This window comes from Siphateles boraxobius, unplaced genomic scaffold (assembly GCF_051911475.1).
Source record: "Siphateles boraxobius isolate OS27281-9 unplaced genomic scaffold, OSU_SipBor_1 22, whole genome shotgun sequence".
NCBI classification, from domain to species: domain Eukaryota; kingdom Metazoa; phylum Chordata; class Actinopteri; order Cypriniformes; family Leuciscidae; genus Siphateles; species Siphateles boraxobius.
Genome location: NW_027508833.1, coordinates 28966785 through 28993085, shown reverse-complemented (window position 1 = coordinate 28993085; position 26301 = coordinate 28966785). Strand labels below are relative to the sequence as shown.

Sequence of the window (26301 nt, the reverse complement as noted above, 5' to 3'; positions counted from 1 at the left end):
GTAAGAAATTTCATTTTATTTTTTTTATATTTAAAAGTTTTGTTTAAAATGTCTTTTAGGCAATTGACGACGGTTTTTAAAAAAAGTCGATTCCATAAATCATTTGCACTCTTCCCAAAATAATATTCATTTTACACATGAACGCAGAACAAGGGGCTCTTTTCATCTTCACATCCTTCTCTCCGCCCCTTCTATCCCGTAGCTCTTGATCCCTCCTCCTCCGTGCCTTACAGTCTCATATCGGTACACTGCTCTCCATTCAGCCGTATGCAGATTGTGGTTCCCGGGAGGTGGGACGAAAGCTGGGCCGTTGGAATGCGACGTGTCGTGGATCGCTCTTAAAAACGCCTCTCTGTCTGCATCTCCACAAACTACCTCCTAAAGTTCACCTGCGCGTTCAGTCCGCCCCGCCTCCGAGCGACAGTCCAAACCAGAGCGCACTTCACCGGAGCGAGATGCCTGGAAACACAACACTAAAACCGGTGAGATATAGACAGAGAGCCGCAGCTGGCAAAACTTCTCTGTCGTGGACTGTTTATTTTGTCATGCCTTTTTCTTCGTTTGCATTATTTATGCAATCGGTGGGTTTAGCAATGGTTGTCTGAGATGAGTGAACATGGGGTTCGTCGAAATATCAGACAACTTTTTTTAATGTGTTATATAATTGCCTGCGATCATTTGGGGAGATATTGGGCAAGCGCTATACTTCAAATCTGTGTTAGGCTAGACACACTGACTTGACAAAAAGCTTGTTAAATGCATATAACTGAAATAATAGGCTACTGTAAACAAAATTATGAATATTAAACAGAAATGTGAGAGCAGAAACGTTGACCTTGTAGCTAAATTTAAAGAGTAAAACAATCATGAATTTTTTTTCGTGTCTTGAAAAAAAGTAAAATGTAAAATACAGAAATATAACGCCATTATGTTGGTCAATAGGTAGGCCTACTGAAATGAATACATTGTCTATACATTTATACAATTTTAAATAATGTGACACCCTGCCATTTATGAAAAAATACCTTTGTCAAATTAAACATTTTAGAAAATTTAAAAAAATCTACCTTTACTTAATGCTTGTCTAAATATGCCAGTGTAATTTGATTGTGTTCACTTGTTTAGATTATAGAACCACTGTATCGCTAAAATATGATAATACAATAGTTTCTTCATTTAAGAATGTTTTGAAATAGATGGCTGAAACCAATATACAAAACCATTGTTTGATAAAATAAACAGTATTCCTGTAATTGGCTATTTCTATAATCATTCCTATAATATTTGTACAGATATTGCTATGATAACTGTACAAATATTATAGGAATAATTTCTTGTAATATTTGGAAATAGCAAAGTTCCATCTATACAATATGAAATGTTTCACGCTTACCGTAGTGCTCTGTCTTAGAGTTCATGTCAGTTAATCTGAGTCATAGATCAGAGTTCAGTTAGTGAAGCAATGTGCACTTGAAAAAAACTATCACACATGGCTGTTTGGGTGTTTTTCGAGCATGTAGGCTATGTACCTTTATATTGTACCTGTAAACACTCAGATAAAAATTTTTTACTTTGTATTTAACTTTATATATAAAAAAGTCCCTCTCAAAGAGAAGAGTAAAAGGGAGCAGTTAAACCACAGTTCTATGTAATAAGAGTTTAAGAAAATATCTCATAATAAGAATTTTAACATATCATTTAAATATTTTAGAAATCACTTCAAGTGATTGCTGAAAAAAAGAACACTTTGATTTTGGTGATTAAAGTATTTGGAATAAAGCTGTGAAAATGGCTGCCTTCACTGTCATTTTCTACTCAGAAAGACAAAGAAGTCCCTTCACATTCCGTTTGTGGTATAGCCAGGTGTCAGAGTCAGATATAAAATCATCTTTTTATCAGACAAACAATCAAAGACGTTACAAGATTTCTCTGCCCTGATTTGTTGTCTTAGAATTCACTGAAATATGGCATCTGTACTGCAGTCAGAAAGACAAAGTATTTGTTGTATAGACGTCAGAGTAGATTCAGCTTGTTTAATGCAATTCATAGTATTCATTCATAAAAGCCTACTGACACTGCAAGTGTGTGTTTAAGAGAGGTTGTTAGTGGGATTATTTGGAAGCCATGGGTGTGTAATGAATGGATCTATTTGTTTTTCAAGCACTGCACAAGTAAATTCGAGACGGGGGTATAAAGAAAAGGCTGTGTGTGAGAGTGTACAGCTAAATTACATAATTGACGTGAATGGTTAATGCATGATTTATCTTTTTTTTTTATCTGACGTGTAACAGCCAGCAAGATTTTTACATCTGACCTGTGTAAGGGTGCGTGTCCTGTCCAAAGTTGATACAGATACATTCCTAGTAAATGAATATAATAGTCTGTTTATTAACCAGCGTTAGTTTTCCTGCAACTCGTCCTGCACAAACAGTATTTTTCCATTTCAGTTTTCAGTGAGAAGCTCTGCAGGGAATTGGGGTTAAAGCAATACAAAACAACGTACGAGTGTGTGTAAGAGAGAGAGAGTGAGTGGGAGAGAGAGAGGGGGGGAGAGAGAGAGAGAGAGAGAGAGAGAGAGGGAGAGAGAGAGAGAGATGTATAAAGTTAGGGCTACAATGACCGTACACTAACCACATATTGTATTAATAACTCCCATTTTGAGACCAATAGCTGTAACACTGATATTTTAAGTACTTCTTCCATCATCCTACATCCATTGTGCATTTGACAGTTAATTCTTACCAGCACATATGGATTTTCCAAACTAAGAAAAAGTGAAGTAAAACAACTTGCATATTTATGATTCTGCTTATGTTTTATCTCTAGGAATAATAAATATATTGTGTCCATTGCTTTGATTTTTGCCTCACACATACAATACCCCTCAAAATTGTTTGTTTTTTAATGACATCTCTTATGCTGCATTTATTTGATCTCAAATATAGTAAAAACAGTAAGTGTGAAATATTATTAAAATGTAAAACATTTCTTTATTATTATAATTTAAAATGTCATTTATTCCTGTGATGGCAAAGCTGAATTTTCAGCATCATTACTCCAGTCTTCAGTGTCACATGATCCTTTAAAAACCATTTTAATATGCTGATTTGTGCTTTAAAAGCATTTTGTCTTATTATAAATGTCGAAAACACTTGTGCTGAATAATATTTTTGTGGAAATTGTGAAACTAGTTGATATTACTTATATATTTCCAAGGAAGGGTGGGCAATGTGACCAAAATCTTATATCACAATATAGTTATTCTTGCTTTAAATACGGTTATGATAAACATTTTTGATACCATTTCATAATTCTTATCACCATTTTCAGTATCATTTAATAAACCAATACTAGCCTAAAAAAACTCAAGCTTACCGAAGACAAGTAAACTGTGATAAAAAGAGAGCAAAGAAAACAAATTACCATAGAACAAAGACACAAATGAAATAGACCAACCTAAAAAATGTAAGGCCACGCTAGATCAGGCTCTTCTGATGAGCGGGTGAAGGGCTCTGCGTGTTACAAGTTTTCCTTTTCCGCAACATTCAAGATTAAATTAAATACATTTTTTCATATGTATTGACTCGTTATTTCATCTGACTCCATAAATGTGAATGTTTGATTGTTCTTTTTTAACTCTTTAATTATGTTTTACCTGCTCAGATTAGGAAACTATAGCACTTAGAGGTCCTGCGTCTTTCGCAGGTCTCACGACACAATCTCGCCAGTTTTTGTTCATCAAACAGAGGTTAATGGCTAATATCTTAAAGGGGTCATATAATGCAAATTTATACACGTTAATATGATTCTTTAGGGTCTAAGTGAAAAGTTTGTAATATACTTTAATTAAATTATCATTAGTATTGTAAGAAAACACTAATTTTACCGGGTCAAAAACAGTTCTGTTTTCAGCACACCGTTTAAGTGCATGTGTCTTTAAATGATAATGAGCTTTGCTCACCCCGCGCCTCAGTTCTGGTGGGCATTTTTACACAACACACGTGGAGTGTTGCCTTCACAACAGTTGAGGGTATATTTTGGAGAAAGAATGGCAGCGGGAGTCTCTAAGCGCACATCTGTGCAACCGTAACAGTTTTAACCTGGGTCGGACTAGAACAAGATGACGCTCGACAAGTAAGGCTCGAACAGGACTTTTCTGAAGGGTTGGTTAACGTAATGTCACTTTGATCTATCTTTGTAGGGTAGAGTAACGTTAGTGAGATACGAACGCCATGTGTTTACTGATGTATACGATAGTTCATTGACAGATTGATGTTACAGCTAATGGTCATGAAAAACTTTTTTTCGGTAAATGTAGGCTTGTCAGTGATGTGTAACGTTATTTATGCATGTTACGGTACTGATCCACTTGTCCGTGCGACACTTCAGTCGCACTGCACTCCGCTTTATTCCTATGGGTGAAGTCACGCGACTTTAACGCACCCGCAAAGCATTCCGGGAAGGCGGCGCTTCATTTGGAAAAATGCTGCGCGTCAAAAAGCTGACCGATGCCCATCTATATGCAAATTAATCCGTCAAACGCGACGCGTCTATCCAATAGAAGTAGTCTCTCGAGGGGCCTTTGTTCTAGACTGGTCGCTGGGTCAAAACCACGCCCATAGCGGTAAACCACACCCCTACGGTGCTGATCCACTTGTCGACACGACTGACGCATGGTACTGGTATCGCGACGCCTCCCCCACATTTGTACTGATGGGCATTCCTCTGTTTACTGCTATGGGCGTGGTTTTGACCAAGCGGGAAATGTTGCGTATCAGAACAAAGGACCAGCGAGAGACTTCCCCCAGTCTCTATATGCTCTACTTCTATTGGATAGTCGCGTTGCATTCAACGGAATTCATTTGCATAAAGAAGGGCATCGACCAGCTTTTTGACGCGTAACATTTTTCCAAATGAAGCGCCGCCTTCCCGGAATGCTTTGTGGGTGCGTTAAAGTCGCATGACGTTACCCATAGGAATAAAGTGGAGTGTGGCGCGGCAGTAGTGTCACACGGACAAGTGGATCAGCACCGTACCTTGTACGATACAACTTTCAGAAATGATTCGCGCAGACATGAAAGCATTGACGTTGATCGTGGGGAATATTCCCTTCTAAAACAAAACTCAGCCACTGCGTTTTCAGCAGTTCGTATTTAGGAACACTGAGAAATGACTGCTGTGTTCCTTATTACAGCCAAGAACAGAACACCACAATTGCTTTGACGCCATTCTGCTCCAGCGTATCAACAATGGCGGACTACGATGACAGCTCGCTCAGGGCGGGTCTGTGTTGAAACGCTGCTGTCAATTATCAATCGTGGGAGGGGGGTCCGATCTAGTGACGTCACAAGATCGAATGGCTCAATTTGAGGCAGGGGAAAACATATAATGAGTAAAACAAAAACACTGGATGGATTTTTATCATTATATGATGGTTGTGTACGGGCACTGCCAACACACATTTCAGTACAATCAACTTTAAAAAGTGCACACTTCAAGTGTGCAAAACTTCAACTTCAACACTGCACAGTCTTTAATGTGTAAATTAAATAAACATTTATTCTTATTAAAGTTACAAAAGTGATTCAGTCAAGAGCAGTGAGAGATTTTCTCTCTTTTTTGATGTTTGATTAGCATTAATAATGACAGCAGGTATTTGGATGCTGTCACTTTAAGACCGACTGCACAGATACAAAATACTTTAGCGTTAAGTGAACTTGTACTGTTCACTTAACGTTCACTTTAGACATAAATGACTGTTTACTTGCAAATACATCACTGACAAATGTATTTTTAACCGTTCAAAAAGCACTCAGTTCAGTTCTCACGCCCTCTAATATCGCGTGTTTCTCAGAGAGCGCGCACATAGGCCTATACTGAAATGAGTTCTCTTTCTCTGCAATTGTGTTCCCTTTCGAGAGGTCTCTCCTATTGCGTAAGTAGCTTACGCTATGGGAAAACTCCTTTTCTCGAGAATATTGAAGTCTTTATGTAAAACGCATTGCAGCTGCACAGCTGACAGCAATGAACGAAGGCAGCTCGGTCATTGGCTGTGCTGCGGCAACTTGCTCGAACCAATGACGGGGCGACTCTGAATGCGCGACCAATGAGCGCGCTTCGCGCCCGCGCGCGTCAGAGCCCGCCAAGATGGGCGTGGCCAAGAGCTATATATTGGGCGCCCCGTCATGAGAGTTCTTTAGATTTAATCTCCTTCAGCGAACACCTTCTTCGCTGGATCCTCCGGATTATTGAAGCTTCGCCGTCGAAAAGCATACCAGCGGGATTTGCTACGAGGACGTCGGCACCTTCAGCCGCCTTCTAACGCGATCCTACTGAGCCATCCGGCGTACTGCTCACGCAAGTATTTACATCTGTTCGCTCTGCGACACTTGTAAAAGAGCATATTTTCCAAGGCGTTGTTTCAAATGCCTTCCTGCGCGTCGTGCAGAGACCTTCTCCCGGACGGGGATCGTCACATCATCTGCGCTCGCTGCCTGGGCCGGGACCACGCAGAAGCTGCTTTGACCAAGGGCGGATGCCCCGAATGTGACGACCTGGGTCTCTCCGCACTGCGGGCTCGCCTCGCCGCTTTCGCCGTGAGCGAGCCCATCGCCGCCATCCCTCTGTTCGAGCCGCGCACTAAGAAAAAGCGCCGCTCACAGAGGCTTCCTGAACCTGAGCTCAGTGACGTCACGCCGAGCCAGTCTCCGCGTGCTTCACCGCCGCTCTTGCCTTCCCCACCGCCGGTTCAGTTCACCCAGCCGGACCCACACCCCTCTAGCAGAGCGGTGGGCCTTGTGACTTTCGGCGCGTCCGAGGACGACGGGGGAATGGATGACAGCTTGTCAATCGACGCTGCATCGGACGACTGGCCGGGCTCCACTCTCGACCCCGCCCCGTCGACGCTAGCTAGCGCGAGCGGGGGCTCCACCATGGATAGCGAGATTATCCGTGTTCTCTCTAAGGCCGTGGAAGACCTCGGGCTCGATTGGTCTTCTCCCGAAGAACCAACCCGGAGCCGACTGGATGAGTGGTTTCTGCAGGGGCGCCAGCAGGCCTCTCGGCAAAGGCCTTCTCCCTTCTTCCCGGAAGTTCACGACGAACTCACCAAGTCGTGGAAAGCCCCCCACTCTGCGCGCCTAAAGCCTTCTTTTTCTTCCTCGCTCTCCTCTGTGGACGGCGCGAAGGAAAGAGGCCACGAGGGAACACCGCCCCTCGAGGAGGCCGTGGACAATCATCTCTGCCCGCCCTCCACCACCGGGTGGAAAGCCAAAGCTTCCCACCCCTCGAAGCCCTGCCGCACTACTTCAGCTCTCGCCGGTCGCGCCTACGCCGCCGCCGGCCAAGCTGCATCAGCGCTTCACTCTATGGCGGTACTTCAAGTGTTCCAAGCCAAGCTTCTCCGCTCTATGGACGAGTCTGGCCCCGAACCCGAAGCCTTTAAGGACCTACGCAGCGCGACTGACATAGCCCTGCGAGCCACAAAGGCCACCGCCCAGTCTATCGGCCGTGCCATGGCTAATTTGACTGTTCTCGAGCGCCATCTGTGGTTGACTCTGACTGAGATGAAGGACGCGGATAAGGCGCCATTTCTCGACGCGCCTATCTCCACCAGCGGGCTGTTTGGACCGGCGGTTAAGGGTTTCGCCGAACGCTTCACTGAGGCCCAGAATGCTTCACAAGCTATGCGGCATTTCCTGCCCAAGCGCTCCAGCTCATCGCAGAGCAGACAGAGGCCGCCGCAGCCGCAGCGGGCTAGAACAGCCCCCACCGCCTCTCAGCCCGCGCCTCAGGCTGACGCTCGACGCCGCTCGCGCTCTCACAACCGCAAGCCGCCTTCTGAGCGACGGGGTCCTCGGCCCAAGATTGTGCTGAACCCCGAGCCTCGAAAGCCGTCCTAGCCACAAGAATGAAAAGAGAGAGTGCGTGTCTCGCAAAAGCCGGACCACTCTCTCTGCAAAAGCTCAAGCATTACCCAGTCCCCTTACAGGCGGCTGGATATGTTCATACAGCAGTCAATGGGCCAGTCACAGAGCTCGCTCACCTGCAAACAAACGCCGTTTTTACGGCGACGCACAGAAAACACAAAAAGAGTCTTTTTCTGTCTGTGTCACTAAGGGTTCACATGTCCACAAAGTGTGCATTCCCAGATACTGTCAAAACAGTGCCAAATTCATTCCCAGCTCAAGCTGCGCACCCCATGAATGTAGATCTCGTGCCTACGGTCATGTACGCACCACTACACACAAGCACTGTTCACACAGTTATAAATTCATCCCCAGTAAAAGCGGGAAACATTATAAAAGTGACGCGTGTGCCTACCACTGTTTATGCACCCCCACTTATAAACACTGTCCTTACAGTGTCAAACACAACCCCAGCCCAGGCTGCGAGTTTTACAGACACAGCGCGCGCTGCTGTAATCACACACGCGCCCATTCACTCAGCTGCTCAGCGCGCGCCCGCGCCTCTGAGAGCTATGAGCTCAGGCGATTCGCTGGCCGGGTCCCTGCGTCACAGCGGCCCGCCCCTAGCCTGTATTCAGCCCATATCTGTACACGCAGCGGCATGGGAAAATATTCCAGATATGCCGAAATGGGTATTGAATATAGTAAAGCACGGATACTCGCTCCAGTTCGCTCGCAGACCACCACGTTTTACGACTGTGGTCGAGACGAAAGTGAGAAAAGAGTGCTCACATGTTCTACGCACCGAGGTGCGCAAACTAATAGAAAAGGGCGCTGTGGAAACTGTTCCCCCCTCTCTGAGCGAGGCAGGTTTTTACAGCCGCTATTTTCTCGTCCCGAAAAAGGATGGCGGTCTCCGCCCCATCCTAGATCTCAGACACCTGAACAAAGCACTAATGATTCGCTCGTTCATAATGTTAACAACCAAGCATATCCTCGCGCAAGTACGCCCAGGAGATTGGTTTCTCTCAGTGGATCTGAAAGATGCTTACTTTCACATTCCAATAGCGCCTCATCACAGGCCGTTTCTGAGATTCGCTTTCGAGGGACAGTCGTACCAGTACACAGTACTTCCGTTCGGCCTGTCCCTGGCTCCCCGTACATTCACGAAATGTATGGATGCAGCACTTTCCCCCCTAAGGCGAAGGGGAGTGCGAATACTGAATTATCTCGACGATTGGCTGATTCTAGCACAATCAGAGAGTCAGTTAATAACACACAGATCTTGGATTATCAGCCATTTAGAATGCCTGGGTCTAAGAATCAATTTAGCAAAAAGCATACTATCTCCCAGCCAGAGGATTTCTTTCCTGGGAATAGTTCTAGACTCGATGCAAATGACAGCGCGTCTCTCATCAGAGCGCGCGCTCACCATCCGGCGCCTTGCAACATCATTCAGGGCGGGCGCGCTCGCCCCCGTCAAGCGGTTTCAGAGGATGCTCGGTCTCATGGCCTCAGCATCGGCCGTACTCCAGCTAGGATTGTTGCATATGCGCCCTCTCCAACGCTGGCTCAAGAGCCGCGTCCCTACTCACGCGTGGCGTTCGGGCCACCTTTTAATCAGAGCGAACCACGGCTGTATAAAAGCCCTGACGCACTGGAAAGCCGCCGACTGGTACCAGTCAGGCGTGAGTCTGGGTGTGAACACAAGGAGAAAGATGATAACGACAGATGCCTCCAAAATAGGTTGGGGGGCCCTTTACGAGGGCAGGCCTGTCTCCGGCTTTTGGTCAAACCCGGAGAAGCGCCTACACATAAACTGTCTGGAAATGAAAGCGGTCGCTTTGGCTCTCAGAGCCCTGCTCCCACAGCTGAGAAACGAACACGTCTTGGTCCGAACGGACAACATGACGGTAGTATCGTACATAAATCGCCAGGGTGGACTCAGGTCGAGCTCCATGCATTCAATGGCCAGGAGACTCATTTTATGGTCCCAGCACAACTTGCGCTCGCTGAGAGCAGCGCATGTGCCAGGTGCCCTGAACCAGGGGGCGGACATGCTATCCAGAGACAAAATTCTCCCAGGAGAATGGGCTCTCAACCCGCTGACGATTCACTGGTTATGGAAAACCTTTGGCAAAGCGGAGATCGACCTCTTCGCCTCCAAGGAGAACGCGCACTGCCCTCTTTTCTTCACGAAAAGCATGGATGCGCTCGCCCAGAGCTGGCCGAGCCGTCCCTTATAAGCCTTTCCCCCGATCGCGATGCTACCGCAGGTCATCAGTCGGGTCAGAGAGGAGAAAAACGCAGTGCTGCTGATAGCCCCACTCTGGAAGAACCAAACATGGTTTCCAGATCTGATGCAAATGCAATCTGCACCACGGCCGATTCCACTGAGGCCAGACCTCCTCAGTCAGGCCAACGGGATGATATTTCATCCCCGCCCCGATCTGTGGGCCCTTCATGCATGGCCCCTCAACGGGTTCCCAGGAACCTCACGAGCGGAGCACTAAAAACCATCGCTGAGGCGCGGGCGCCCTCCACGAGACGCTTATATGCCCAGAAATGGAAAGTGTTCAGTGTCTGGTGTAATGCCAAGGGCCTGAACCCTGAAACATGCGAGATTACGAACGTACTCGCTTTTCTACAAGGGCTTCTGGAGGCGGGCCGCGCCCCCTCCACGCTCAAAGTATATGTGGCGGCCATCACAGCATCACACGACCCTGTAATGGAACGTCCATTGGGAAGAAACGACCTAATTATTCGTTTCCTAAGGGGCGCTAGGAGGATTAACCCTTCACGCCCCCCCTCAGTGCCGATCTGGGACCTAGCTACTGTCCTAGACGCTCTTAAAGGGCCTCCGTTCGAACCACTCCGAACCGTGCACCTTAAACATCTCTTGCTCAAGACTGCGCTCTTGCTGGCACTCGCCTCGGTCAAGAGAGTGGGCGACCTGCACGCGCTTTCGACAAGCGCTGCCTGCCTAGAATTCGGACCTAACGACTGCAGGGTCGTCCTTAGACCGAAACATGGGTATATTCCTAAAGTGCTCACCACTCCCTTCAGAGCACAGGTTATCTCCCTAACTGCGCTATCGTCCCCAGCAGACGAACACGACGCTAATCTACTCTGCCCCGTTAGGGCTCTCAGAGTGTATTTGGAGCGTTCTGCCCTATTCAGACAGACAGAACAACTGTTTGTATGCTTTGGCGGCCGTACGAAAGGTTCCGCCGTTTCAAAGCAGAGAATCTCTCACTGGATAGTTGAAGCTATAGCGCTGGCTTATGAAGCTAAGGGACTTCAATGCCCCTGGGGAGTCAAAGCACACTCCACCAGGAGTGTGGCTTCTTCCTGGGCATGGTCGAGCGGGATACCGATCGAGGATATTTGTGCGGCGGCAGGCTGGGCCTCACCGTCCACATTTATCAGGTTCTACAACCTACAGGTCCCGACACTGCATTCCAATGTACTATCAGCATGATGCTAGTTGAACTACGAGTTCGTATCTAGATTATGTATGTGCTTGTGTCACACTGAGCGCCTTCTAGCCGCTCTGTATTCTTTCCCACATATAAAGCTCGCCTCTGCCGGCTAGTTGGATGATAACTTTGCTTTTTTAGCTCAGGCACCTGCCTCTGGCTATCATAAGGCGAAGTTCAGCACGCACGGCGTTTTGCATGGTGTTCCCATAGCGTAAGCTACTTACGCAATAGGAGAGACCTCTCGAAAGGGAACGACTCGGTTACTAACGTAACCTCGGTTCCCTGAGAGGAGGGAACGAGTATTGCGTAAGCTGCCGTGCTTGTGCTTGGTTAGTTCGCTTCAGTCGTTTTAACCTAAAGAACTCTCATGACGGGGCGCCCAATATATAGCTCTTGGCCACACCCATCTTGGCGGGTTCTGACGCGCGCGGGCGCGAAGCGCGCTCATTGGTCGCGCATTCAGAGTCGCCCCGTCATTGGTTCGAGCAAGTTGCCGCAGCACAGCCAATGACCGAGCTGCCTTCGTTCATTGCTGTCAGCTGTGCAGCTGCAATGCGTTTTACATAAAGACTTCAATATTCTCGAGAAAAGGAGTTTTCCCATAGCGTAAGCTACTTACGCAATACTCGTTCCCTCCTCTCAGGGAACCGAGGTTACGTTAGTAACCGAGTCGTTTTCAACGGTTTAAAATAACCTGTTTTCAAACCGCAATGGTTAAAAAAACACAATATGACAAGAGTCCAAAATCTTTTGCATTCAAACGAATCGTACTCTAAAGCGCCTTGCTTTTTCAAATGCGTGTTGCATCTATGGTAGCTGTTACGTACCAAAAAGCTATGACAGGATGTCGTCTAATAGCACTTCGTCGAGTTTTCCTTCGGGTGAACAGGTTTGTTATTTCAAACAAACTGCAACTAGACACAACGAACAAACGAATGTTATAGTATGAATAATAGCAGTGCAATGCAACCTTTTAAACTTGCCGGGGCAGTGACAAGCGCCTCTCACTGCTCTGCTCCTCCGCTTCTGCTGCTTTCAGTTACGTGACGCTGGCTCTGAACGAAAACGCGTTGTGGAAACGCGTTGGCCTAGTACTTTTTGACCCTCTCTGTTATTATAGTTTTTCAAGATGGCGGAACTACATGGAAGCCTCCGTGGACCTACCCGTCACATGTATATAAAGATAATAAATTCTTCATTTACAAGGATAAGTCAGATAATTTACAGATGTATTTGTACACCATTGAGGACATATTTATGAATAAAAATATTGATTTTAGATAATAAAATACCTAAAAAACTACACATAGTCCCCCAAAACGTCAGATTCAGCTTCACCCCGGAGCCGCTTTGCTTGTCAGTTGCGCCTTATACCTTGTGGGGTGTCGTTCAAAGTTAAAATAATTTTATTGTTTACAACCTTTCTCAATACCATTTACGCCAACATTATAACATAAAATAAGCTATTATTTATTGAACAATAATAGCCATTATAAACGTTGTATTAACAAAAAACAAACCCATAAAAAAATATTTTAGTGCAATCAAGTCATTAGATTGTTACAATGAAATACTGTACATTTACAGTTTACAAATCCTGTAAGACTTGGATGTTTTGTTTATGTCTAAATCCAGGAAAGTCGTCTAAAACTAATTCAAAGACCCGTTTTGTTTGTTGTTTTGGGGCAGATTTAACCCTCTCAATTTGTACTATGCTTTCTTTACAAGCAAATGGACTCTTACCCCTACATGTACAAAAACATGTACGTCGCCATTTAATAGGTGTCGCTCTCTATGTTAGTGCATGTGGCATGTAACAGTGTGTGTGTGTGTGTGTGTGTAAAACCTCCTTTATTATATTATTATTTTTCTGTGGGTCTGTTTATGAGACTTAAACTGTTACTGCAGTCAGTAAATTAGTGTATTACAATAGAGTGCATGAAGAGTTACAGCATTTCTGTGGTTTAAACAGAAGCGCATGAGCGCATGGCACTATTAATGCCAATATAGGGTTTGATTCCCATGGATTGCATATATCCCTTGAATGCAATGTGGCTACAAGCTCTGGAGGTACATAAGACAAAAAACTTCCTTGATGTCACAAAGCAATAGTACGAAAGCATCTGTCAAATGCGTAAATATGGATTTATTGTAAACGGAAAAAGTAACTGGAGTAGGTATAGTATATAAAATACTAATACTACACTAAAAGTTGTTCTAAATGTTAGTATGTTTCCATGTGTGTTTGTAGGATCTGCAAAAGTCCACTAATGTGGTATTCCAGGCTCATCATGTCAGCCGCAGCAAGAGGGGGCAGATCGTAGGAACCAGAGGAGGTTTCAGAGGATGTACAGTCTGGCTCACAGGTAATGCATTTTTACACTTTAAAAACAGTAAAATTCACACAAGATGTCAGGCAAAGCAAATTTAAATTGAGAAATAAATTCACAAACCTGTCATGCAAGTTGGTCTAAACTTTAAACCTCAAGTTTAAACTTTAAAGTTTTTAACAGATATTACTCCAGTCTTCAGTGTGCTGTTTAATATCTTTGAAGAAACCTTTACATTTTTAGGCCCAGTTTCACAGACAGGGCTTGAATTAAGCCAGGATTAGGCCTTAGTTCAATTAGGATATTTAAGTAGCTTTAATAAATGTGCCTTACGGAAAAAAAAAACATTACTGGTGTCCATCTTGAGATAAAACAATGACACAGACATATTTTAAGAGACGTCAGTGCAAGTTGCTTTTAGTAAAAACAGCTCAAACATGCATTGTAATCTGTGTGTGTGTGTGTGTGTGTGTGTGTGTGTGTGTGTGTGTGTGTGTGTGTGTGTGTGTGTGTGTGTGTGTGTGCAGGTCTATCAGGGGCTGGTAAGACAACATTGGGATTCGCTTTAGAGGAGTATCTGGTCTCTCACGGCATTCCCTGCTACTCTTTGGATGGTGATAACATCCGTCACGGCCTGAATAAGAACCTGGGCTTTACTTCTGTGGATCGAGAGGAAAATATCCGGCGTATTGCTGAGGTGGCCAAACTGTTTGCAGATGCTGGGCTTGTTTGCATTACAAGCTTCATCTCGCCGTTTACCAAAGTGAGCAACCACACCAGCGACTGTGATTATTTTATCACTAAACCAGTGAAATTGGTTGAACTAGGTTTTGATTTGAATCAAAAGATCAAAACAAAATCACAACATTATTAGAAAGTTTTGAAAGTTTATGCAAGGTTTTTTTAAATCAAATGTTTCTTCTACTATAAATGTTGATGGGTTTTTCACTGCAGTACAAAAGGTCTTAACATTTATTCATTTAGTGGACGCTTTTATTCAAAGCGACATACAAATGAGAATAAGCCGAACAGACAAATGAGCATGTAACAAAGAGCAACAAACACTTTGTTTTTCTTTTATTTGACCATTTTTAATAAAATGTTTCATAAAATCCATAATGCTCAACTTCCTTTACTCTGCAGGACCGTGCAGAGGCCCGAAGCATCCATGAGAAAGCAGGTTTGCCATTTTTTGAGGTGTTTGTAAACGCTTCTCTGGAGGTATGCGAGAGCAGAGATGTTAAAGGACTCTACAAAAAAGCAAGAGCTGGGGAGATTAAAGGTAATATAAAAAAATTGAAACTTTAAAACTGTGCTGTTCCAAAAATTAAGTAAAAAAAAAAAAAAGTACAAAACAACTTAACAGAAAACCAGACACATCCTGCAAAAAGAGCCGACTTAACATAAATGTACTCAACTTTCTTCTTTCGTTCCCATCTTTTCCATGCTTCATTTCTCACCCAGGCTTCACCGGTATAGATTCTATGTATGAGTGTCCAGTGACTTCTGAGCTGATTCTGAAGACCGGAGAGCTCACAGTGAACGAATGCATTCAGCAGGTGGTGAACCTATTGAAGGAGCAGGTTAGTCAGGAGCTGAACACAGGCTTGGGAATAAATTTTATTTATTATTTCCCAATTGGTGCACATAGCCTACCATTATCTTTAGAGTACCTCATGGTCTGAAGTCCAAGGTTGAAGCCATTGTCAGATTTTACCACAAGCCTCTGGCTACATATCTGTCTGAAGGCCACAACATGAATAGATAGAGCAGATTGTTTTACTCTAGTTTCCTGGTAGTAAAATCAAATCTGGTTCTTTCTTTATGAGGTCGTTCAACCAAAAATAAAACTCATTATTTACTCACCCTTATGTAGTTCCAACCCCGTTTGCTGTATTTTTTTCTTTAGAACACAGATATACACTTCCGTTCAAAAGTTTTAGTTTTTTTGAGAAATGAATACTGAGCTTTTCAAAAGTGAGTATAAAAGACATAATGATATTCTTTTGAATGTTCTATTGAGAAAAGAATCCTGAAAAAAATGGATCACGGTTTCCACAAAAATATTAAGCAGCACAATTCTTTTCAACATTGATAATGCAAAGAAATGTTTCTTTAGCACAAATTATATGAAAATAGAAAACCGTTTGTACAGACCTAAACCTTTTGAATACTAGTGTAATTTTTAAAGAACCTTTACATTGTTACATAAAGTGGTGCATAGAAGTTTTAACAAGGAATTACGGGAGAAGGAAGACTATAATCAGCTAACACAACATTACATGGAGAAACACTACCCAACATCAACGTCGACAGACAAAGGCAGAGGAAGAACACAGGGAATATATACATGGTAAACAAGGGGAGTTAACTACTAAACTAATTAACAAGACACAGCTGAACTAATGAAGACAGTGAACCTGGGAACAAGAAGTGGCTGGAAACTGACCAACATGAACATGAACATGAAAAGAAATCCAAAAACAAACAGACATGTAACATTAGCCCCTCCCCCCTCTCGGAAGGCGTGTCCTCGTGCCGTATAACATCCCAGGGGTGGGCGACCTGGAGGGTGTGGCCTTTTCAGAGCAGGAAGCCTCCAGGGCAGAGCCGGCAGTTCAGGAGTCCATGGCAGATCCGGCAGTCAGGGGACCCGGGCGGAGCTAGCAGTATGGGTGTACACCATCACTGGGATGGCCGAAGGTAAACTGGGACATACAGTTAAGTAACACCCACTCCACAAAAGCCTTGAAATTCTCCCGAGGTCCCACACCGGGCAGGCGTGCCTTTGTCTCCACATTGAGGCTTGTGTGGAAGACGACACTCAATGAACAGTCGGGGAAGGGGGTAAGGCACGCCAGGTCGAGGAACACCGCAGTGTGGGCCTCAAGAGAATGCTGGTCTTGGTCCAGGCAAAGCATTAGCACTGCTGGATCCACCTTCTGTCTTGGTCAGTCGATCTGTTACATAAGGTGGTGCATAGAAGTTCTCACGACAAGAAATTACTGGAGGATGAAAACTTTAATCATCGAACACAACATTACATGGAGAAACACTACCCAACGTCAACCGACAAAGACAGAGGAAGAACATAGGGAATACATGGCAAACAAGGGGAGCTAACTACTAGACTAATTAACAAGACACAGCTGAACTAAACAAGCTAATGAGGACGGTGAACCTGGGAACAAGGAGTGGCGGGAAATTGACCAACATGAAAAGAAATCCAAAACCAGACAGACATGTAACATACATAGATCTTTTCCATACAATAAGTTCATAATTAAGAGCTGGCTAGCTTTAAAAAACACTACTGATGGAGACATTCTGTGTATTGGGATAGGTTGGCGCTGTGTTCTGCCACGAGTCTACTTAAGACAGGGGCTAATTAGTGCAGGTGTGGCGCACAGCGAGGTGCATGCTTTTTGAACGTTAGGCACGGCATGTGATCATGGAGACTGACTTGCCTCAAGTTATTATTGAAGAAATTTTTTATTTTTCATTATGTTAATAAATGGATTGGCATATCAGACGTTAAGTTCAGACTATTGAAAGTTTATTATTTTACCTTATTTCATTATTTTTAACCACAAGGAAACAGCACGCCCGAAACACGCGTGCAAAACAACTTAAATATGCGCCAACAACTACAGAAGTGTTTAGTTGTTTGCAAATAGTCTACATCTTATTATATACAGTATTGGCCAAAGATGTTTTTAATTACTAGTATTAAACAATAAAAATATAAGGAAAATTTTTATTTTTATAATTCTTATTATTTTATATATATTCTAAATATGAAGGAAAAACACAACACTACCCTAATGAAAAAAGATATACCAAAATATATTTAAAATAACTTTATTTCATACTAAGTATACTACAAATCCATTAACATATTTACTAACATATCGCTTGAGACTTACTGATATAAATATAATTAAACTTTATTTTGAGTTCTTCTTTATTGCACAATGCACATTTCTTAATATTATAGAAGGATCTCTGTATAATATCAGTCTTAAGATTTTTAAAGTGTACTTAGAGTATACTTGCAATAGTTCCACTTTAGCACAATAAAATATACTTAAGTATATCTTTATTTGAACTTCAGCACTATTTCCAAAGTACATTGAGTACAAAATTACTTATTCCAATTTAGCAAACTTTAAGTACATCAATTTAGTATACCAAAAGTACAATTGCAGGGTATGTATATTAAGTACATAAATATGTAAATGTATTTGTAGTATACTTAGCATAAATAAATGTATTTCAAATACATTTTAGAATATTTATTTTTTTAAATGTGTAAACTTGGTTAAAGAATTTATCTGACAAAATTATTTGGCAAAAAATTTAAAAAAGTACAGCTTTGACTATAACTAGTTAGTAATAATTTTTTTGTTCTCTTTTTTGGCAGTGCATGTGTTCATAATTTCTTTGTATGATAGCCTGGCAAAAAATTACTTCTGCACAGTTTGGCAGGTTTCATTGTGTTATCACAAATAAAACAATTGATTCCAAGCACAACAATGCAAAGTCCTTACAAAATCTTTAATAATATTTTAACAAAGAGTGACAATGTCAACATTCCTAGGCCGAACATTATAAAAAATGATAGTATTAAAATACAAACTATTATATACTTATAATCTTCACCTCCACATTAATAACAGGGAAAAAAAACTGATGTACTTCATGTTGTAAAATTTAAATTTACTGCTTTCATTCACATCAAGGAAGTTATTTACTATTACTGAACAAACCTGACTTCATTGCAATTTTAGCAATGAAATATTTTTCGAGGTTCAGATCACGTAGAAATAGCTCAAGGTAACATTTGCACATGCCATTAGATGAATAAGATGGAAGATAATTTTTTTTCTTCTTCTTTAATCTCCCTTTCTCTGTCTTTCTCAGAACATTGTTCCCAGCGGAGTTGTAGAGGAGATTAATGAACTGTTTGTGCCTGAGAACAGACTCAAGCTGGCACAAGCAGACGCAAACACCCTGCCCTCTATCAGCATCACCAAGGTAACAGGTAGCATTAGTCCTCAAGGCCAGGGACCACTCATGTTCAAGTGTTCATAAATATGAGTGAATTACTGACAGGATGACACATAGCAGCTTTATTAGCCTGTGAACAGTGTTCCCTTATTACGATGCAAATTTATTACAGAATCCCACAACAATAACAATTTAAATTCTGTTCCTTAAAGACCCCCTGTGGTGAAAATCAAGTTTTTAATGTTGTTTATATGTCTATGTGGTGTTTAACCACATAAGTAAACACCATTGATGACTATTTTCTCCTTAAAACTCCAGTGAAAAAAAGACAGTCTCAAAAACGTGGTTTGAAATCGTCTGTGTCACAAACAACCTTATAACCAATCATATCATTGTGTGAGTGGGCTTTAGCATATCATTACCTGTTCTCTCAAGAGAAGCCAGGTTATCCTGCTTTTTTTTTCTGTTGATTTGAAAAATCAGGTACATTTAGCAATATAGCGGGTGAATTATGTATATGATGTATTTTACAATGTTATGATGAATTATATGCCTCACTGACGTTCTGAGTTGTTCGAAGTTTTTCTAAGGATGCTAATTTTTAGAAGGCAGCTTTCTGACTCTAGGATGGCGAACGGGAATATAGTTTGTGTAACATTAGCAACACATTATTAGCTGTTTGATAACTTAGTCAAGCAAAAGGCTTATCATATTAATTATCGTTATGTGTCCAACATTGTAGAGAGCGATACATAAAATGCATTACCATTCTGATACATCGACTTGTAGATGACTCTGTATGAGTGAGTGGAGGCAGGGACTAATTTGCATATCGATGGGTCCGCTTATACTAAATGAAGCAAGGGTGTAAAGTTACATTCTACATCCTTAAAGCTATTTTAAGGCATGAATAAATCTTTTTCCCTGGAAAAAAAAAGTTTAAATATGTCATTTTGGTAATCAATGATTAGTTTTAAGGCATACAACTATTGACTACAGGGGGACTTGAAGTATTTTCACTTATTATTGCACAAAGTTATTACAAAATTCTTCCTACAGACAATCAATCATAACAGACATTTTGAAGAATATGATATTAGCTAACTGTTCCGTTTGAAAACAGCTTTTTGTATTTGTGTGTGTAGTTGGACTTACAGTGGGTGCAGGTGTTGGCTGAAGGATGGGCCAGTCCTCTAAAGGGCTTCATGAAGGAGAGAGAATACCTACAAGTCATTCACTTCAACACCCTCCTGGATGGTAACATACAAGCACACACATTTAAAAAGGTGTCTCAAAGTTTAAGCCATCGGCAGTCTCTTGTTGCAGTACTAGACATCTCCTTCCAATTATTATTAATACAACACGTTTTTATTCCACACACAAGTAATCACACTTAGTCAGGATAATCCTCTTAATGTTGGCGATGGCACCAGCAGCAGAAGGCTGAAAAAGAAGATGTTTCCTGCATAAAATAGCAGGTGCCAGTGCTGCTTGCAGGAGACAGAATGATGCAATGATCTGGCTTTCTGTGAAACTCACACGCTTTGCTTGCTTTAATTGGGTTGGTCAGCAAACATCGGTCAGGGGAGGAGGCAGTATGTTTAAAGTATTTGCAATTGCATGCAAACGAATAATATTCAGTGTACTGACAATGTTAGCAGCATTTAACTGAGCAGGTAGCTAATGATGATGCTAATGAGCACGTCACACCTCTCTTCACCAGTTTGCACTGGTTACCAACAGTCTCTGTCAGGTGTGGGGTTGAGGAGATGAAGCAAGGACTCAATTGCAGGAAAAATGGGTTTTTATTAACTATTAAAAATAAAAACAAATGCAAACAAAACTACCCCGTAGGGGAAAACAAATGACTTGACTTGACTTGACTTAAGGGGTAACACACCAGGTACATACGACAACGAAACAGCACAGGACTGCAAACACAGGGAGAATAAATAGGGAGACCAAACAAAGGAGGTAACAGGGAGGACAGGTGGGGCAAATTAATCAATAATCAGGTAACAAGATGGGAGGGGCTAGACAATCAACAGGAGAGCACATGGCACAAGGAAACATGACAAGCCATGTGCTCACACCAAACATGACTTGAACACAAGCACATGGCCAGTAAAACAAAATCACCAGCCATGTGCTCACACAAAACAAGACAACATGAAAGCACACAGCTAGTGTAAACAAGCTGCATGCTAGACAGCACAAGACAAAACATGAGTGTCAGGGCTCTGTCACAAAACCAAGAAATAGACAAGACAGAAGTGACAGAACCCTGACACTCTCGCATCAAATTCAAGGCACCAATGTTTGCCTATAGAGAACAATCACTTGCTCTGCTCCCCTTTACCTAAATTCAATCCTTTAGACTTATGTGCCCTCCAAAAACTTGTGTTCTGCAAGTGAACAGTGCCTTCTGGTGCCATTTTAAAATCACTTTCACAGACTTTTACTTTACTTTTCCTTGCTTTTGGAATGATCTGTTTAACTCAAACTGAACTGCTGAGTCTTTAGCCATTTCGTAAAAATGGCTTGGACCATTAATACTAACACTTTCTATTTTATTTGTAATATATATATAAAAAAATCTAATTATTTAAAAAAAATTGCTAGAGTAAATGGGACTTGTCACAGCATTTATTGTTGCCCTTTTGTTTATTTAATTGATTGTATTGTTCTCCTCATTTGTAAGTCGCTTTGGATTAACCCGTCTGCTAAATGATTAAATGTGAATTTGGCTGGGGGTTTTTCCCCCCCATAATTATTAAATAAATAAATAAAGTGATCTCTTCTAAATTATTTATAATATGTGTTGAATAACCTACCTATCCCTAAATACAGGTGGTATCATCAACCTCTCAGTACCCATTGTCCTTCCTGTTGCCAGCGAGATTAAAGAACGTCTTCAAGGCAGTGCAGCTGTGGCTCTGGAGTACCAGGGAAAATGCGTCGCCATCTTACGCAGCCCAGAGTTCTTTGAACATCGAAAGGAAGAGCGATGTGCTCGCCAGTGGGGGACAACCTGTCCCAAACACCCTTACATAAAGGTATTAAATATTTAACTAATGCCATGATAATGAATGAATAAAAAATACTAAAGTGTTGAGGAAACCTTTAAGAAGTCTCAGCTGAATACAGGTAACTTATTTGTACAAGAAAAAGGGCTCCCAAATTGTTTCTTAAATAATAAAACTAAGTAACTAAGTTCATAATACTTGCTTAAAAAAAACAGAGAATACAACTGTTGCAATGAAAGATTGTTATAACTCAACTGCACATTAACTACATTCTTTAACCGCTTACCTGTGAATAGATGGTTTTGGAAAGCGGTGACTGGCTGGTAGGGGGTGAGCTAGAGGTATTGGAGCGAATCAGATGGAATGATGGACTGGATCAGTATCGTCTCACTCCAAGGGAGCTGAAGCAGAAATTTAAAGAGATGAAAGCAGGTATACACAAATGGGTTAAAGAGGACAGTTAAATGGATAGTTCACCAAAATCATTCACCTACCCTCAAGTTGTTCCAAACCTGTATGAATTTCTTTCTTCTGCAGAACAAAAATTAAGATATTTTGAAGAATGTTGGTAACTAAACAGTTGATGAACCCCATTGACTTCCATAGTATGGAAAAAATACTATGGAGGTCAATGGGGCCCATCAACTGTTTGGTTACCCATATTCTTCAAAATATCTTCTTTTGAACTTGAGGGTACTCACCCTCAAGTTTATGACAGAATTACACAGGGTTTATGACAGGGTAAATTATGACAGAATTTTAATTTTTTGGGCAACTATCCCTCTAAGAGATAAGTCACTGCAAATACAGAGTGATTTTATGGAGACACTTTAAACTGAATTATGATTTAAAGCACCCTTGCATCTACAAAATAAATAAATAAATAAAAATTATGTGATTCTAGATCTAAGGTGTAATTTTTATAAAACCATGAGGCCAAACAGGTTCTTAGCACCATGATATTTTGGCAGTAAGATTTTGCTTCAGATGTGTTGGCTGTATATGAAGCAAGGAATCAAAAGCACTCATGTGGGACATATTACAAATATAATATTAAAACATTAAAAGTAATTTGGCTACTTCACGACCACTAAATAAGTATGTTCTATATAGTATGAGTGTCTGAAGTACGAATGTTATCCAGACATTCTACATTCGCCATGTTGTCATTATCACGTGACCTACCAGCGTCAGATACGTTGCTTCACTGTCATTCATAAAACCTCTCCTGTGGCCTCATTGGATATTACAGATACAGAAGAAGTATCCGGGTACTTTCTTCCTACTCTTTTATGAGCACTGTGAATTCGAACATACTACTTTTGTCACATACTGTTTTTTTAAGGGATTTCGTATGCAGCCTTGGATTTCTGGCTTAGTAGGTTCTTAGCGCCCTCTTGAGAAATTAATGATATTCTGGACTTGGTCCACCATGGTTACGCAACAACCAATTAAAGCACTAACTGGAATTGACAATTTCATTGTTTTCCCAGACGCAGTGTTTGCTTTTCAGTTGAGGAACCCGGTGCACAATGGCCACGCCCTTTTAATGACCGACACGCGTAGACGATTGGAGGAACGTGGGTATCGTAGGCCAGTGCTACTTTTGCATCCTTTGGGTGGCTGGACCAAAGATGATGACGTGCCTCTAGACTGGAGAATGAAACAGCATGCTGCCGTGCTGGATGACGACATTCTAGACCCTCGGGCCACCATTGTGGCCATCTTTCCCTCCCCTATGATGTACGCTGGCCCTACAGAGGTACGCACTAGGTGTTCTTTCATACATGCCTATGAAAAATGACGTTAAGAGCCCTTTTAGGAAGTTTTAGCCTTACACACACAGATTTTAGTTATGCTAAGCATTTTTTAAGCACTTTTATAGTTTACACTACCATCCAATATTTGGGGTATATATTTTATTTTTGAAAGAAATTAATACTTTTAAGCAAGGATCCATTCAATTGATCAAAAGTGAGAGTAAAGACATTTATAATGTAACAAAAGATATTTATTTAAAATAAATGATGTTCTTTTGAACTTTCTATTAATCAAAGAATCCTGCATCACTGTTTTAAACATTGATAATAAAAATAAATGTTTTTTTAGCACCAAATCAGCATATTAGAATGATTTCTGAAGGATCATTTAAAAAAAAATATTGCCGCAATAAATTACATTTGAATATGTAAAATAGTAATCATATTTCACAATATTACTGTTTTTACTGTATTTTACTTTTAAAAATGTTAAAAAAAAATTGGTAGATTAAATTAAAGCTATATTTAAGAGATTTATCTAAAATTATAACCGGTTCATAGTCTAAGATTCCATGAATTCATTTAATTTACACATAACATATAAGTGCCACACTTACAAATACTAACCTTGTCCGTGTGTCTGTCAGGTCCAGTGGCACTGTCGTGCAAGAATGGTAGCAGGTTCTAATTTCTACATTGTGGGTCGTGATCCTGCTGGGATGCCCCACCCAGAGTCAGGGAAGGACCTTTATGAACCAACTCATGGAGGTAAAGTTCTGTCCATGGCGCCTGGACTCACCTCTGTGGAGATTATCCCTTTCAGAGTGGCTGCATACAATAAGACCAAGAAAGCTATGGACTTCTATGACAAAGATAGGTGAGATTGAAGTGCAAAAGTCTAGTAGTACTTGAAATATTTTAATTTAAAATATACTGGTTATAAATCTCTATTATTGGTGGCCATTAATTGACTGTGGCAGTGGTAATGACACACACTGATCATATTTACATGTACATAAAAATCGATCAAAAATAGTATAAACACATTTGAGAAAAGAAAATGCAGAGTTGTTTTTACAGATATCTAAAGAAATGAAAGTAAATTATTATACAGACCAGTAAAAGCACTGGAAGCAAAGTCTCATGACTCATGTTTCTTGACATTTCAATGAATTGTGCTCATTGATTATGTCACTGTGCAAAAGTAATAAAAATTACCTAAACAAGCATTTCCGGTACTTCACAAGACATTAACAGGAACAGATGCATGTGCATTTAAATAATTTAAAATATGCTGATTGCATGCATTCCAATGGAAATTGCATTCCATGGAAAATTCCAATTCATAGTTTTCAGTCATGTGACATGGAGGGCAAATTTTCCACAGAACTGCAGCACAGGCCTGTCAGTTTTCTGTGTGAACAAAATTCTTTGTTTTGGGCAATTGTGATCTATACACAGCACCTGCTGCAGTATTTCAACCACTAAAAGCAGCAGGTGATGCCACGTGAAAACTATGAATAGATGTGAGGTATGTAAATGTCTTTTAGCAATAACCAGGAACTTAAGCAAAAATTATTTCCATGTAAATTGGTTGCTTAGTGTAAGTCAGACTGAAAGTCAGACTGATTTTTACCTCTATTTTTCAATTCAGACATGCTGAGTTTGAGTTCATCTCCGGGACCAAGATGCGCAAGCTGGCCCGCAGTGGAGAGAACCCTCCTGAGGGCTTCATGGCCCCTAAAGCCTGGAAGGTCCTGACCGAGTATTACAATTCCCTACAGAAAGACCAGTGATGGCACATACAAAAAAGTTCCAACACAGAAAACCTCAGAAGTTCACAGAGCATTTGGTTCACACTGCCTCTAGAACTTCTTCAGGCATTGAAAAATGAAGGTGCGCACTTACAACGAGCTGGTGGGAAAGGTGATCAAGATTTCCTGTGAATAATTATTTTACTACAGCATTGTTTTAAAGGGAAATATGAACACGCTTTCTCAACTGTGAAATTTAAACTGATGTGCCTTGATTAATATATTGCCAGTCTCAAAGAGATTATGAAATCTTGTTCTTAATTTGTATTTAGAAATGTGCATTTAAATGAAAATGTATATCGATTGTAATCTAAATGAAGCAATTACTCTACTGTTCAAAAGTTTGGGGACGATAAGATTAAAAAACAAAATTAGAATGCTCACCAAGGCTGTATTTATTTGATTAAATAGTACAGTGAAAAAATAAGTAATTTATTACTGTGATGACAAAGATGAATTTTCAGCATCATTACTCCAGTCTTCAGTGTAACATGATCCTTCAGAAATCATCCTAATATGCTGGTTCGGTGCTAAAGAAACATTTCTTATTATTTTATTTGATGAATAGAAAGTTAAACAGAGCATTTATTTGAAATATAAATTTTCTCTAACAATGTAAAAGTCTTTAGTGTCACTTTTGATCAATTTAATGCATTCTTGCTAAATACTTTCAAAAAAATCTTACTGACCCCAAACTTAGTGTATATCAAAGCAGTCTTCATGTGGCCCAAATTGCAGTCAGATTTAACATCGTAACCTGAATAATTTTTTTTACATGTTACAAGAAAGGGGTTGTTATCTGGGGACCATATTGGGGAAAGCATACTAGGAAAATATTTATTTTGTTCATTCAAAACCAATAATGAATAACACGGTTTTATTAAAGATTTAACAGCAAATGAAATATAATGTCAAGTAGATATCTGTATATCTTATCTGTTTTAATTAAACCTTTGTACTGTGATTACATAA

The 26301-nt window shown here is 41.2% G+C and overlaps 1 protein-coding gene across 1 annotated transcript; it reads left to right on the top strand.

Annotated features, from left to right (window-relative positions):
• The first annotated feature begins 363 nt into the window (after positions 1 to 363).
• On the top strand, positions 364 to 26301 carry papss2a (3'-phosphoadenosine 5'-phosphosulfate synthase 2a). Its single transcript, XM_077239486.1, has 12 exons — positions 364 to 482; positions 13641 to 13755; positions 14247 to 14482; positions 14863 to 15001; positions 15184 to 15302; positions 18643 to 18756; positions 19875 to 19986; positions 21580 to 21785; positions 22052 to 22187; positions 23249 to 23517; positions 24163 to 24392; positions 25170 to 26301. The coding sequence occupies exons 1-12, from the start codon at positions 456 to 458 to the stop codon at positions 25309 to 25311; spliced, it is 1845 nt and encodes a 614-aa protein (XP_077095601.1). The 5' UTR covers positions 364 to 455; the 3' UTR covers positions 25312 to 26301.

Bases quoted from the DNA above. Each gene is read 5' to 3' on its own strand.
- papss2a (XM_077239486.1), top strand. From the start codon at position 456: ATGCCTGGAAACACAACACTAAAACCG. The intron at 15,303-18,642 runs GTTAGTCAGGAG...TGTCTTTCTCAG, and splicing joins TGAACCTATTGAAGGAGCAG to AACATTGTTCCCAGCGGAGT. The intron at 19,987-21,579 runs GTAACATACAAG...CCCTAAATACAG, and splicing joins CTTCAACACCCTCCTGGATG to GTGGTATCATCAACCTCTCA.